General features: G+C 40.7%; 1 protein-coding gene and 1 pseudogene across 10 annotated transcripts in view; one reads left to right on the top strand and one right to left on the bottom strand.

The window, feature by feature from the left end:
- LOC311426497 (mitogen-activated protein kinase kinase kinase 1-like) overlaps window positions 1-12,238 on the bottom strand; it is a 286,004-nt pseudogene that overhangs the window by 247,577 nt on the left and 26,189 nt on the right. The window lies entirely within an intron of this gene.
- The window catches only part of LOC311426298 (mesoderm induction early response protein 3-like), a 26,871-nt gene extending 14,633 nt beyond the window's left edge, over window positions 1-12,238 (top strand). For 7 of the 9 annotated variants that reach the window (XM_084502647.1, XM_084502646.1, XM_084502643.1 and 4 more), the window contains 6 exons: window positions 614-695; window positions 862-956; window positions 7,785-7,912; window positions 8,111-8,256; window positions 8,344-8,822; window positions 8,980-12,238. In XM_084502647.1, the coding sequence (XP_084358773.1) occupies window positions 614-695; window positions 862-956; window positions 7,785-7,912; window positions 8,111-8,256; window positions 8,344-8,801 (909 nt within the window). In that variant the 3' untranslated portion in view covers window positions 8,802-8,822; window positions 8,980-12,238. The remainder of the gene's footprint in view (window positions 1-613; window positions 696-861; window positions 957-7,784; window positions 7,913-8,110; window positions 8,257-8,343; window positions 8,823-8,979) is intronic. The other 2 variants (XM_084502644.1, XM_084502645.1) reach the window with 1 other exon arrangement.

Genomic DNA, 12,238 nt, shown 5'->3' with positions numbered 1-12,238 from the left:
TCCACCCAGCCTGTATTTGTGCTTGGGATTGCCTCAACTCAGATGCAGGACCTTGCACTTGGCCTTGTTGAACTTCTAATGAGGTTTGCACAGGCCCACCTGTCAAGCCTGTCCAGGTCTCTCTGGATGGCATCCCTTTCCTCCAGTGGGTCAATTGCACCACATAGCTTGGTGTCATCGGCAAACTTGATGAGGGTGCACTCGATCCTGCTGTCTGTTTTGCCAACAAAGATGTTAAATAGCACCAATCCTTGAGGAATGCCACTTATTGCTGGTCTGCACCTGGACATCTAGCCATTGATTGCAACTCTTTAAAGAACATGTTTAAAATTATGAATATTTGAATGTTGGCAGTGTTGTGTTCTGTGATGTTTCTGATTGCCATGCTCTTGACAAATCTAGCCTTTTTTTAATAATTGTATGTAATATTTCATATTTGTTTAATCAAACCTTGCCTCAACTTTTAGATGGTTTTGCTTTTGGCTGTTTTTTTATCGTGTATAAAGATAATTATTTTTATATGAGGTGCGCTCGCTGAAAGGCTAGTTTCAGTTGTTTAGATTGGATATTTGCAGTCTTTGACTCTTTTACAAAGACTTCTTTTATTTTATAGGCGCTGTATGAACTTCTCAAGAGTAGCCATAACGTTAAAGAAGCAATTGAGAGATACTGTTCAAATGGAAAGGCATCTCAGGGTAAGAAGAGTACCTGAGTTTTTCAGAAATGTGTGTTGGAAAAAACCTGCCTGGCCTATTGTTTTTTTGATGCATTTGGATATTTGTGTGTTAGCAACACTTTTTATTCTCTGTAATAGTTTATTGAGTGAAAATACACTTATCGTGCTGTTCTTGTTATTGTCAGAAGAGATGACAGCATGGACAGAAGAAGAATGCAGAAGCTTTGAACATGCACTTCTGATTTATGGAAAAGACTTCCATCTCATACGGAAAAACAAGGTTAGTGTTTTTACAGTTAAATGGAAGAATTGGTAGATGCCGAAAATCTGTAAGAGCAATATGTTTGTCCAAAGTCACGCAGAAGAGTGAAATAATAATCAACATACTAGAACCAGCTTGGTGTTTTTGTGTTAACTTTATCTCAGATGTCATTTGAAAAGGCAGATGAATCAGTGTGTTATCTCTGAAATTGACTTAAATTGGCATCACTTCCATTTATGCACTTATATTTTATTTTAGTTTAAATGTTTGCCTTGCCTAGTATAGTACTTCGTGCTGCGGCTGTAGGAAGGGAAAATGCTTCTTTACTTAATTTTATCAACAGGAGGGTGTAGTTGTACAGAAACTGGTTTAGCGTATTTGTGTTTTCAGAAGAAAGTGCTATAGGCATTGATCAGGACTTTTGTTTTCTGGCTAATGAAGAAGTTCTAATCTTGATCTGGATTGCTTCCGATTCATTCCTCTGTGCCTGAAGAATAAGGATTGGATATTTTTTGATCAAAAATATGTATCACTTGGTACAGTTGATAGTATTGGACACTTCCAAATTTTATGTGTGTTTCCTTTATGTTTTGATAGCATCTTGAGGGTTTTTTGTTTTCTTTAGGAGACTGGTGTATTTGTCATATTTCAGGTAAACTACAGTGTTGTAGTTGCTGTTGAACGATAGTTGACTAGTCCTGCTCAATACCTGGCTTAACTTGTCCTATGATAAATGTTTGGGCAGTTCAAATTTTAAATGGACCTTACCAATAAATAATAATTGCCCAGAGAGATGCAAAGAAATCATTTAAAAATATATATAATAAAAAAAAAAAATCCAACATGCAACAAAGCACACGATTTGGAGTATCTGTCACTATGGACTAGAATTTGTCGAAGAAATCCAGTCGTTTTTATCCAAGTAGGTAAAACATCAGAGACGTCAGGGACCCAACATAAACTGACGTCACTTGTATATGGAAAGTATCGGCTAGTCAAGATTTAGTGCATGGAGAAATTTAACGACAGATGCTTCCTCATCACTGTACTGCAAAGCATTAGCTGAGACTTTGGATACTAGGTGGTGCATATGGACATATATTTGTTTTTTCCCCTGCCTGGTATGTTCCTGTATAAACTAGCAAGGGTTATTACTATGCCCAAGGTGTTTTGGATTTGCCTCTGATGCTTCTGTAAGTTTGATCAAGCTCAAGTATAGTTTACTGACATACTATATCAGGATGGAGTTTTATATTCTAGTATATAGTGAAACTTAAATGGGAACTGTGGGCTGATGATGATTTGAAATGTTTCTGCATCCAAAAAATTGTATATTTTATAAGAATATAGGTAGATGTAACAGATTTTTCTCCAAGAAGCTGACTTTGCATAGCAATGTCCATTTTGGGGGGTGAAAAAGATGAACAGTTAACAGATCAAAATGAGTCTCTTAAGTCCTTAATACCTTCAAGACAACAATTTTTACTGAAGGGGGTCCAAGACAGCTGGTCAATGTTCAAGCATCACTTCCTCCAAACTCAAGGTCGGTGCATCCCTATGAGTAAGAAGGCAAGCAAAAAGGGCAGGAGACCTGCATGGATGAGCAGGAAGCTCCTGGAAAAACTCAAACAGAAGGAGGAAATTTACAGCATGTGGAAAAATGGACGGGCCACTTAAGAGGAATATAGGGATACTGTCAGAGTATGCAGGGATGTGACAAGGAAAGCCAAGGCCCGTTTTGAATTAGATCTGGCAAGGGATATCAAGGGCATCAAGAAGGGCTTCTTCAAATACATCAGTAGAAAAAGGAAGACCGAAGAAAATGTTGGCTCACTGCTGAATGGGGTGGGTGCTCTGGTGACAAAGGATAGGGAGAAGGCAGAGTTGCTGAATGCCGTTTTTTGCTTCCGTCTTCATTGCTGATATCAGCCCTCAGCAATCTCAGACCCTTGGAGACAAGAGAGGAAGTCCAAAGAAAGGAGGGCTTTCCCTTGGCCGAGGAGGATTGAGTCAGAGATCGTTTAAGCAAACTTGACATCCACAAATCCATGGACCCTAATGGAATGCACCCACAGGTGCTGAGGGAGCTGGCCGATGTTATTGCTAGGTCGCTCTCCATCATCTTTGAAAGGCTGTGTAGAACAGGAGAGGTGCCTGAGGAGCAGAAGAAAGCCAGTGTTACACGAGTCTTCAAAAAGGGCAAAAAGGAGCACCTAAGCAACTACAGGCCAGTCAGCCTCACCTCCTCCATCCCTGAAAAGATGGAACATCATGGAACAGCTCATCTTGGAGGTCATCTCCAAGCACGTGGAAGATAAGAAGGTGATCACGAGTAGTCAGCATAGATTCATCAAGCGGAAATCATGTTTAACCCATCTGATAGCCTTCTGTTATGAGATGACTGGCTGGGTAGATGAGGGGAGAGCTGTGGATGTAGTTTACTTTGACTTCAGCAAGGCTTTTGACACTGTCTCCCATAGCATCATCATAGGCAAGCTCAGGAAGTGCGGGCTAGATGAGTGGACAGTGGGGTGGATTGAGAACTGTCTGGATGGCAGAACAAAGAGGATTGTGATCAGTGGTGCAGTGTCTAGTTGGAGGCCTGTACTATCAGTGTCCCCCAGGAGTCAGTACTGGGTCCAGTGTTGTTCAACCTATTCATCAATGACCCAGACGATGGAACGAAGTGCACCCTCAGCAGGTTTGCTGATGGCACAAAGCTCAAGGAGTGTCTGATACCCCAGAGGGCTGTTCTGCCATTCAGAGGGACCTTGACAGGCTGGAGGGTTGGTCTGAGAGGAACCTCATGAAGTTCAACAAAGGCAAGTGCAGTGTCCTGCACCTAGGGAGGAATAACCCCATGCACCAGTACAAGCTGGGATCTGACCTGCTGGAGAGCGACTCTGCAGAGAGAGACCTGGGAGTCCTGGTGGACAGCAGGCTGACGATGAGTCAGCACTGTGCCCTTGTGGCCAAGAAGGCCAATGGTATCCTGGGCTGCATTCAGAAGAGTGTTGCCAGTAGATCAAGGGAGGTGATCCTCCCCCTCTACTCAGCCCTGGTGAGGCCACACCTGGAGTATTGTGTTCAGTTCTGGGCTCCCCAGCACAAGAGGGACATGGAACTACTGGAGAGAGTCCAGAGGAGGGCTACTAAGGTGATTAGAGGACTGGAGCACCTGTCATATGAGGACAGGCTAAGAGAACTGGGCATGTTTATCCTGGAAAAGAGAACACTGAGGAGAGACCTCGTTAATGTATATAAATTTCTGAGGGGAGGGTGTCGAGAGGATGGAGCCAGTCTCTTTTCAGTTATGGGTCTAGGGTCTAGGCTGACAGGACTATAGTTCCCTGGGTCTTCCTTATGACCCTTCTTATAGATGGGCATCATATTAGCAAGTCTCCAGTCATCCAGGACCTCCCCAGATGACTATGACTGCTGATAGATGGTAGAAAGCAGCCCAGCAGTCATATCTGCCAACTCCCTCAGCACCCGTGGGTGCATCCCATCGGGGCCTGTAGATTTGTGGGTGTCTTGCTTGCCTAAATAACCTCTAACCTAATCCTCTTCAACCAGGGGAAAGTCCTTTCTCCAGGTTCTCTCTCTTGTTTCTGGGCTCGGTAGTGTATGGGCCTAGCCTTAGCCTTAGTCCTTTCTCCAGACTTCCTCTCTTGTCTCCAGGGTCTGAGATTCCTGAGGGTTGATCTTAGCAGTGAAGACTGATGTAAAGAAGGCATTGAGTAACTCTGCTTTCTCTGTATCTGCTGTCACTAAGGCACCCACCTCACTTAGCAGTGCACCCGCATTTTCCCTGGTCTTCCTTGTGCTTCTGATGTATTTGAATAAGCCCTTCTTGTTGTCCTTGATGTCTCTTGCTAAATTTAATTCTAACCAGGCCTTGGCCTTCCTCACTGCATCCCTGCATTCTGTGACAGTGTTCCTATATTACACCCAAGTGGTCTGTCCTTTTGTCCACATCATATGTGCTTTCTTCTTCTGTGTAAGTTTTCCCAAGAGCTTCTTGTCCATCCACACAGGTCTCCTGCCCCCCTTTGCTTGACTTCTTTCTCGTAGGTATGCACTGATCCTGAGCTTGGAGGAAGTAGTGCTTGAATATTAGCCAAATCTCCCGGGGCCCCTTTCCCTCGAGGGCCCCGGCCCAGGGGATTCCTCCAATTAGGTCCCTGAAGAGGTCAAAGTTAGCTCTCTTGAAATCCAGGGTTGCGGTTCTACTTTTTGCCCTGCTTCCTCCTTGCAGGATCTTGAACTCCAACATCTCGTGATCACTGCAGCCAAGACTGCCCTCAGCCTTCACGTTTCCAACTAGACCATCTCTGTTTGTTAGTACTGGGTCCAGCAATGCCCCTCTCCTTGTTGGTTCACCTACCACCTGCGTCAAGAAGTTATCCTCAGTGTTCTGCAGTAAACTCCTGGACTGTTTGTTCTGAGCTGCGTTGTCTTCCCATCAAATATCGGGGTGGTTAAAGTCCCCCATAAGAACCAGGGCCTGCAGACGTGAGGCAACTTGCAGCTGCCTGTAGAAGGCCTCATCCACTTCCTTTTCCTGATCCGGTGGCCTGTAGTAAACACCCACCAAGATGTCACCCCTGTTGGCCTGCCCTTTAATCCTCACCTATAGGCTCTTGACTTGCACTTCATCCCCCCCCTATGCAGAGCTGCAGAGCTTCCAGTTGCTTGCTCACATAAAGAGTAACTTCACCACCTCGCCTTCCTGGCCTGTCCTTCGTAAAAAGCACAAAGCTGTCCATGGCCACATTTCAGTCATGAGAGCTGTCCCATCAGGTTTCAGTAATTGCGATGAGATCATAGCATTTAACAGTGTGACCAGCAGGGCTAGGGAGGTGATCGTCCCCCTGTACTCGGCTCTGGTGAGGCCGCACCTCGAGTACTGTGTTCAGTTTTGGGCCCCTCGCTACAAGAAGGACATCGAGGTGCTTGAGCGGGTGCAGAGAAGGGTGATGAAGCTGGTGAGGGGCCTGGAGAACAAGTCCTACGAGGAGCGGCTGAGGGAGCTGGGCTTGTTCAGCCTGGAGAAGAGAAGGCTCAGGGGCGACCTTATCGCTCTCTATAGGTACCTCAAGGGAGGCTGTAGCGAGGTGGGGGTTGGTCTGTTCTCCCACGTGCCTGGTGACAGGACGAGGGGGAATGGGCTTAAGTTGCGCCAGGGGAGTTTTAGGTTAGATGTTAGGAAGAACTTCTTTACAGAAAGGGTTGTTAGGCATTGGAACAGGCTGCCCAGGGAAGTGGTGGAGTCACCATCCCTGGAAGTCTTTTGAAGACATTTAGATGTAGAGCTTAGGGATATGGTTTAGTGGGGACTGTTAGTGTTAGGTCAGAGGTTGGACTCGATGATCTTGAGGTCTCTTCCAACCTAGAAATTCTGTGATTCTGTGATAGCCCCGCAACTGCATGCGTATTTCCAGTTCCCCTTGTTTATTCCCTATTCTGCGTGTGTTTACATAGGCATTTGAGTTGGGCTCCCAATGCGTCTGCCTTTCTGGATGGGGCAACTATAACTTGTCCATGTGGGCCTGCGGTAGCTCTCCTGTTAAGCTCTGTTCCCTCTCTAGGCTCTGGGCTCTCTAGGCTCTAGGCATCCTTTGTCGGCTGTGGTGTTCAGCTGGTGTAAGTGGGATGGCATGTCATCCTGTACCTTATCGCCAGCATCCCTGATGATATCCCCCTCCCCCATTGAATCTAGTTTAAAAACATGATCAGTGAGCCCTGCCAGCTCATGACCAAGGACCCTCTTCCCTCTTTGGGAAAGATGAATTGTCTGATGTCAGCAAGCCTGGTGCCATGTAAGGCTTCCTGTTGCCAAAGAACCTGAAATTTTGGCGATGACACCAACCATGGAGCAACGTGTTAATGGACGCTACCCTTCTGTTCCTGTCGCTGTCAGTACAGAGAATGGAAGAGAAGATGACTTGTGCACTCAAGTTTCTGATCATCTGTCCACATTCCTTGAAGTCCCTTTTGATTGCTCTCAGGCTACATGTTGCCCCTTCTCCTTCCAGATGTAGGACTAGTAATGGGTAATAGTCTGAGGGTCAAACCAAGCTTGGAAGTCTCCTGGTGACGTCCTTAACCCGGGCCCCAGGAAGGCAGCAGACTTCCCTTAGAGGAGGGTCCCTCAGTGGCCTCAAGTTGTGCCAGGGGAAGTTTAGGTTGGAAATCAGGAGAAATTTCTTCTCAGAAAGAGTAGTTAGGCATTGGAACAGGTTGTCCAGGGAGGTGGTGGAGTCGCCTTCCCTGGGGGTGTTTAAGGAAAGGTTGGATGTGGTGCTTAGGTACATGGTTTAGTAGGTGATATTGGTGGTAGGGGGGTGGTTGGACCAGATGATCTTGGAGGTCTTTTCCAACCTTAATGAGTCTATGATCTTCAGAGGTCCCTTCCTACCTTGGCCATTCTGTGATTCTGCTGTGCATGTCTGCTGTCAAAGCCTTGGCAGTTTCTGACTTTCCCAAAAGGAATGAGTACCCTGAGTCTTTTCTGCTTCACTTCTTTTAGGTCATTAATCTAATGAGCTTTTTCTATTTTAAGAGAGTCTGTCTTACAGTTTAAAAAAATGTTATAATTTATGAACTGAAATGTTTCCGATATGGAGTTTCAATTTATTCAACAACAAAAAAAACAACAATGTAATACAGTAGAATAGATGTAACAGCTATTTGAAACTGTATATCTCTTATGTCTTATAAATGTCTTAATTGAATTGGTTTGTTCCAGATTCTAGAGTAGTAAAGCTAACAATATTGCAGGTATACGGGAATTGGAGAAATGACAAAACATAAGTCTTGTCAGTTCTTCTTGCCTTCTTTTAGGTAAGAACCAGAACAGTTGCTGAGTGTGTGGCTTTCTATTACATATGGAAAAAGTCAGAACGTTATGATTACTTTGCTCAGCAAACAAGATTTGGAAAGAAGAGATATAACCATCATCCAGGAGTTACGTAAGTAAAATGTTCTTAGAATGTGTTTTCTGTTTCAAATCTTAAACGTAGAAGACTTCCCCTTGCCCACTTCCTCCTCTCACCATTGCAGTATAATGCTGCAGTGGCTATGACAACTGAAATTTAATCCATCATCATTTTAGGCCTTGATTTCATTTTTATTTTAAATAACCCATTATAGGTGTAATATTATTTTAGGGACTACATGGATCGTTTGGTAGATGAAACAGAAGCCCTTGGTGGAGCAGTACATTCTTCAGCCTTAACATCTAATAGTCGAACAGAAACCATTCCTGATCAACAGCTAAGCATTCTGAACTCTATCACTGCCAATGAGTTGACAGGTAAATCAAGGCAGGGGGGATCTTTGTTGTGACTACATAAACTATTTCATTTACATTTGTGTTCATCTGTTGTTTTTTTTTTTCCAGCACTGACAAATAGTGTAGCTACAGTCTGCCACGCTTCAGATGTGAACTGCCTGGATGATGCCTTTCCTCCTATGGACAACTTACCCCGAGCACCAGTTAATCATGTGCCTGTTGGAACAGAAGAATTGCTTAACTTGCCTAGCAATGGTGAAAGTGATTGTTTTAATTTATTTGAGACTGGCTTTTATCATTCAGAGCTAAACTCAATGAACATGTGCAGTGAGGAGACAGACAGACCTGCAAAGAGATTGAAAATGGGGATTGCTGTCCCAGAATCTTTCATGAATGATGTCTCTGTAAACAACCTTAGTGTGGACTTTGAGAACCACACGCATCATATTACAAGTGCCAAAATGGCTGTTTCAGTGGCTGACTTCAGCAGTCTACCTGCAAATGAGACAAATGGCTTTATCAGCACCCACACTCTTCACCAACATACTGCCCTTCACTCAGAGTGACTGTGGAAAATGAAACAAACGGTGGGTACTTTATGCAGTAGTAGTAAACTTGATGAGAGCTATCAGGTTTGCTTAGTCTTTCACTGGAAGTTTGAACTTTATGACATCAGTGATGTCTTTGTATATATAGAACTATATCTTGATTTGTCAAGAGTAATTTCTTTTTTTTTTTTTTCAGTCCATAAATGTGGAAATGTCATGTGATGCTTGGCAGTTTGGGACTAAGAGATCTCTGTGTTGCAGCTTTAAGCTCTGCTTCAATTTTTTTTAAAGCCTGTAGACAGAGGCCACCATTTCAAAACCAGCACAGAAGTTCTGAACTGATCAGAGTGGCTTTTTAGTCTGTTACTTCTGCTGTAATAAATGTAGTGGAATAACAGTGTTTACAGGTATCAGTCCTGATTCCTGCACAATGTAGCATTTTTTTTTTTCTTATAAGGCAAGTATGGGTTTCTTTAACTTAAACTGCACAAACATACAATTTTTTTATTTTTTTTTTTAATGGAACCTTCTCGTGATATTAAACTAGAGCACTTCAGTTTACAAAACAGCAAGTTCATCTTGGTGGAAGCTAACACAAGGGACTTAACATGCGTAAAGTATGAAGACATGCAGTTGGATGCTGTTACAAAATTATAGGCCATGGCTACCGTACATAAGTAATTATACTGCCAGAGGTGTCTGTGTACTTTAACCTTACTGGCTTAAACAGATGCATTTTAGGCTATTGTATTCTGATGGGTTTTGTCTACAACTTTGAAGAGTAATATAATTGTGTAACTAAGCTTTCTACAACGTCAGTTGCCTTAGGAAAGTTACAGTCTGCACAGTTTAGGATTTACAGCTAGTCTGTTTTTGGAAGACATCTTAAATTGTTTGGGCAGTATGTTTGGAGCACCGCAGTTCAAAGTGTTACAGTTTTGAGGGACTGTATAGTTTATATAGAAATAGTATAACGTAGTATGTATTTAAAAGCTTTTCTTCAGTGTGGATTGCATTTATCTGTTTTTAGTAAAGTCATTAGATAGTCCTTGGTCAAATATGAAAGAATGAGTAAAAACGTCTACCATAAAAGTAACTATTTAACTTCAGTAAATTTTTATTCTGAAAGTTGAGTGCAAGTTAGAAAATGCAAGTTCCAGAAAGTTTGTATTGCAAACGCTTGTTCTAATTCTTATGGGAGAGTTGAACCAAACATAGTATTGGTTTGTAACATGTAGCATACAACTTGCAGATTTTTATTTTTTTTACTGAGAATCTAAACATTATTTCCATAAGATTAGTTTTCTCTCCATAATTTTCTTTGCACTGATCATATTATAAATTAAATTGACTCTAACTTGTTTTCATTATTCAAGTGATTAAATTTATGTTGCTGATATTTGTAATAGTTGCTTCAAGGTCATGCTGAGTAATTAGAAAGTAGTGGCCTTAATATTTGAAAGGGAAGAGGGTATTTATTATGCATACTGTGAACTGCATTGACATCCTGAATTTTAGATGGAGAGCATGAAGTTTTCTTTACAGCATGGTAATGAATATTACTTTGAAGTGTTTACACAATAGCACCTTTACTATATTAAAAATAAATTAGTTTAGCACAGGGGACAAAAATAGAGATAAATTTGTAATCAGTTCTTAACTTATACATCTGATATATGTAATTCTAGTAAGTACACAGTAAATAATGGGTAGCCTTGACCCTGTTGTACTCTGGCCTTTTTTTAGCCAAGTTGTCAGCTTCTTGTTGCTGTTTTGTGCTGAACTCTACCTTTTTTCTTTTGTTTATGAATCAACACATTTTATGTAATTTTGTAAAATATTGGCCATAATCATTTATTATTATACATTCAAGTTTATCTGTGGGTTTACAATGAGTGGCTGGTGTGTATTACAAAAAAAATCATTATACTAATATGACTGATTATACCAGTTGCACTTAAATGAATATGCCCATTCTCATTAACTGATGCAGTAATATATTCGGTTTATCTATGCATTGCTGGGATCTTAATGTAGACAGACTTGTCTAAGGTTTAGGTTGTCAGCAAGTTGAATGGACACTTTAGTTATTTAATAATGACTTTTGACCAAAATAATTCAGAAAAATGATATGAGAGAAAAATGAATTTCAGCTAGTCTAATAAATTTAAAAATGCTGATCTTATTTAACCTGTTGTCTAGCTAGCTGATATTGTTTACTTTGAATTCCTTGTGAAAATGAGGCAATAATTTGCAAGGTTTTGTAAATATGTAAATTCTTCATATCTTTTTAGTTACCTATTTCACTATTTACTGACTACTTCTGTGTGTAGTAACATTTCTGTGCATGCTCAATGTGACGTTCATAAATTTTGTACCACTATGACTTTATCCATGTAAAATAGCTATTTATTGTTTTTTTCTTTTAAAAGTTGGACTTATTTTTCTCTCAATTTAAACATTTAAATGGAGAACTTGTTACCATTTTTTTTAATAGAATTGTGTTTTAAAAGTCAGCATGAAGATAACTGAATTGCAAGCATATGAAGAAATTATATTGCCTTGGTGAAGCACAATTCTTATAACAAACTGTGATGAATTCTTTGTCCTTTGCCATGCTTTTTTCCCATACAAACAAACCAAAAATCCATAATGGGCAATTGCAGTGTTGGTAAATGTATTCTTTTTTATGTACAGGGAATCTGAAGAGGATAGTTGATTCATTTAGAAGTGTAACTGGTGCTGTGATTATAGCAATACTTTTACTTTTGTTAAGTCTTCTCATGCTATATTTTCAAATGTTTAGTTTTCCTCTTGTCATGGTCAAACTACTGAATTTATTTGAAGGATGTACAATACTATTTGAAGAATACTAAATTGTGTACAATTAGGTCAATGAATTGTGCAATTGCTTCCTTTTTTTTTTTATTATTTTTAAAACTGAGAGAAAAAATGTATGAAAACTTCAGATCCAATAGAACATAGTGATGCTTCTTAATTTAACCAAAGTCTCTAGTGAATATTTCAACTTTGAATGTAAACTAATGGATAAACTGACCAAGAGGGACATCATTTGTCCAGGACTACAAACACATTATCTACTGATGGCAAAACTAAATACAGTAATTTATAAAATAATGACAAGGTTACTATTTTTTTATTCCTATTTTTCATTTGAAAAAGGAAAATACCTATTGTATTTTACAATTGATAGTATGGTTAGAGTCCTCTTAATAAAACAGATTCCAGTTATTCTCAATTCAAAGTAAGTACCCTGTGCATAACAATAAATTTATTGACAATCAGAACATGTTTTAGTAACAGATGTTCAAGAGGGAAGTTGCTGTTGTTGCATTGGTTTTAATATTTGTACGCACACTTTTTTAGCATTATTTTGTATTTGTTGTACTTTAATACCTGGTGTACAGTTCCAGAAATAAATGTCTGGAAACCTT

The sequence above is a fragment of the Aythya ferina genome (assembly GCF_964211825.1).
Source record: "Aythya ferina genome assembly, chromosome: W".
Taxonomy (NCBI): domain Eukaryota; kingdom Metazoa; phylum Chordata; class Aves; order Anseriformes; family Anatidae; genus Aythya; species Aythya ferina.
This window is presented reverse-complemented; position numbering and strand designations above follow the sequence as displayed.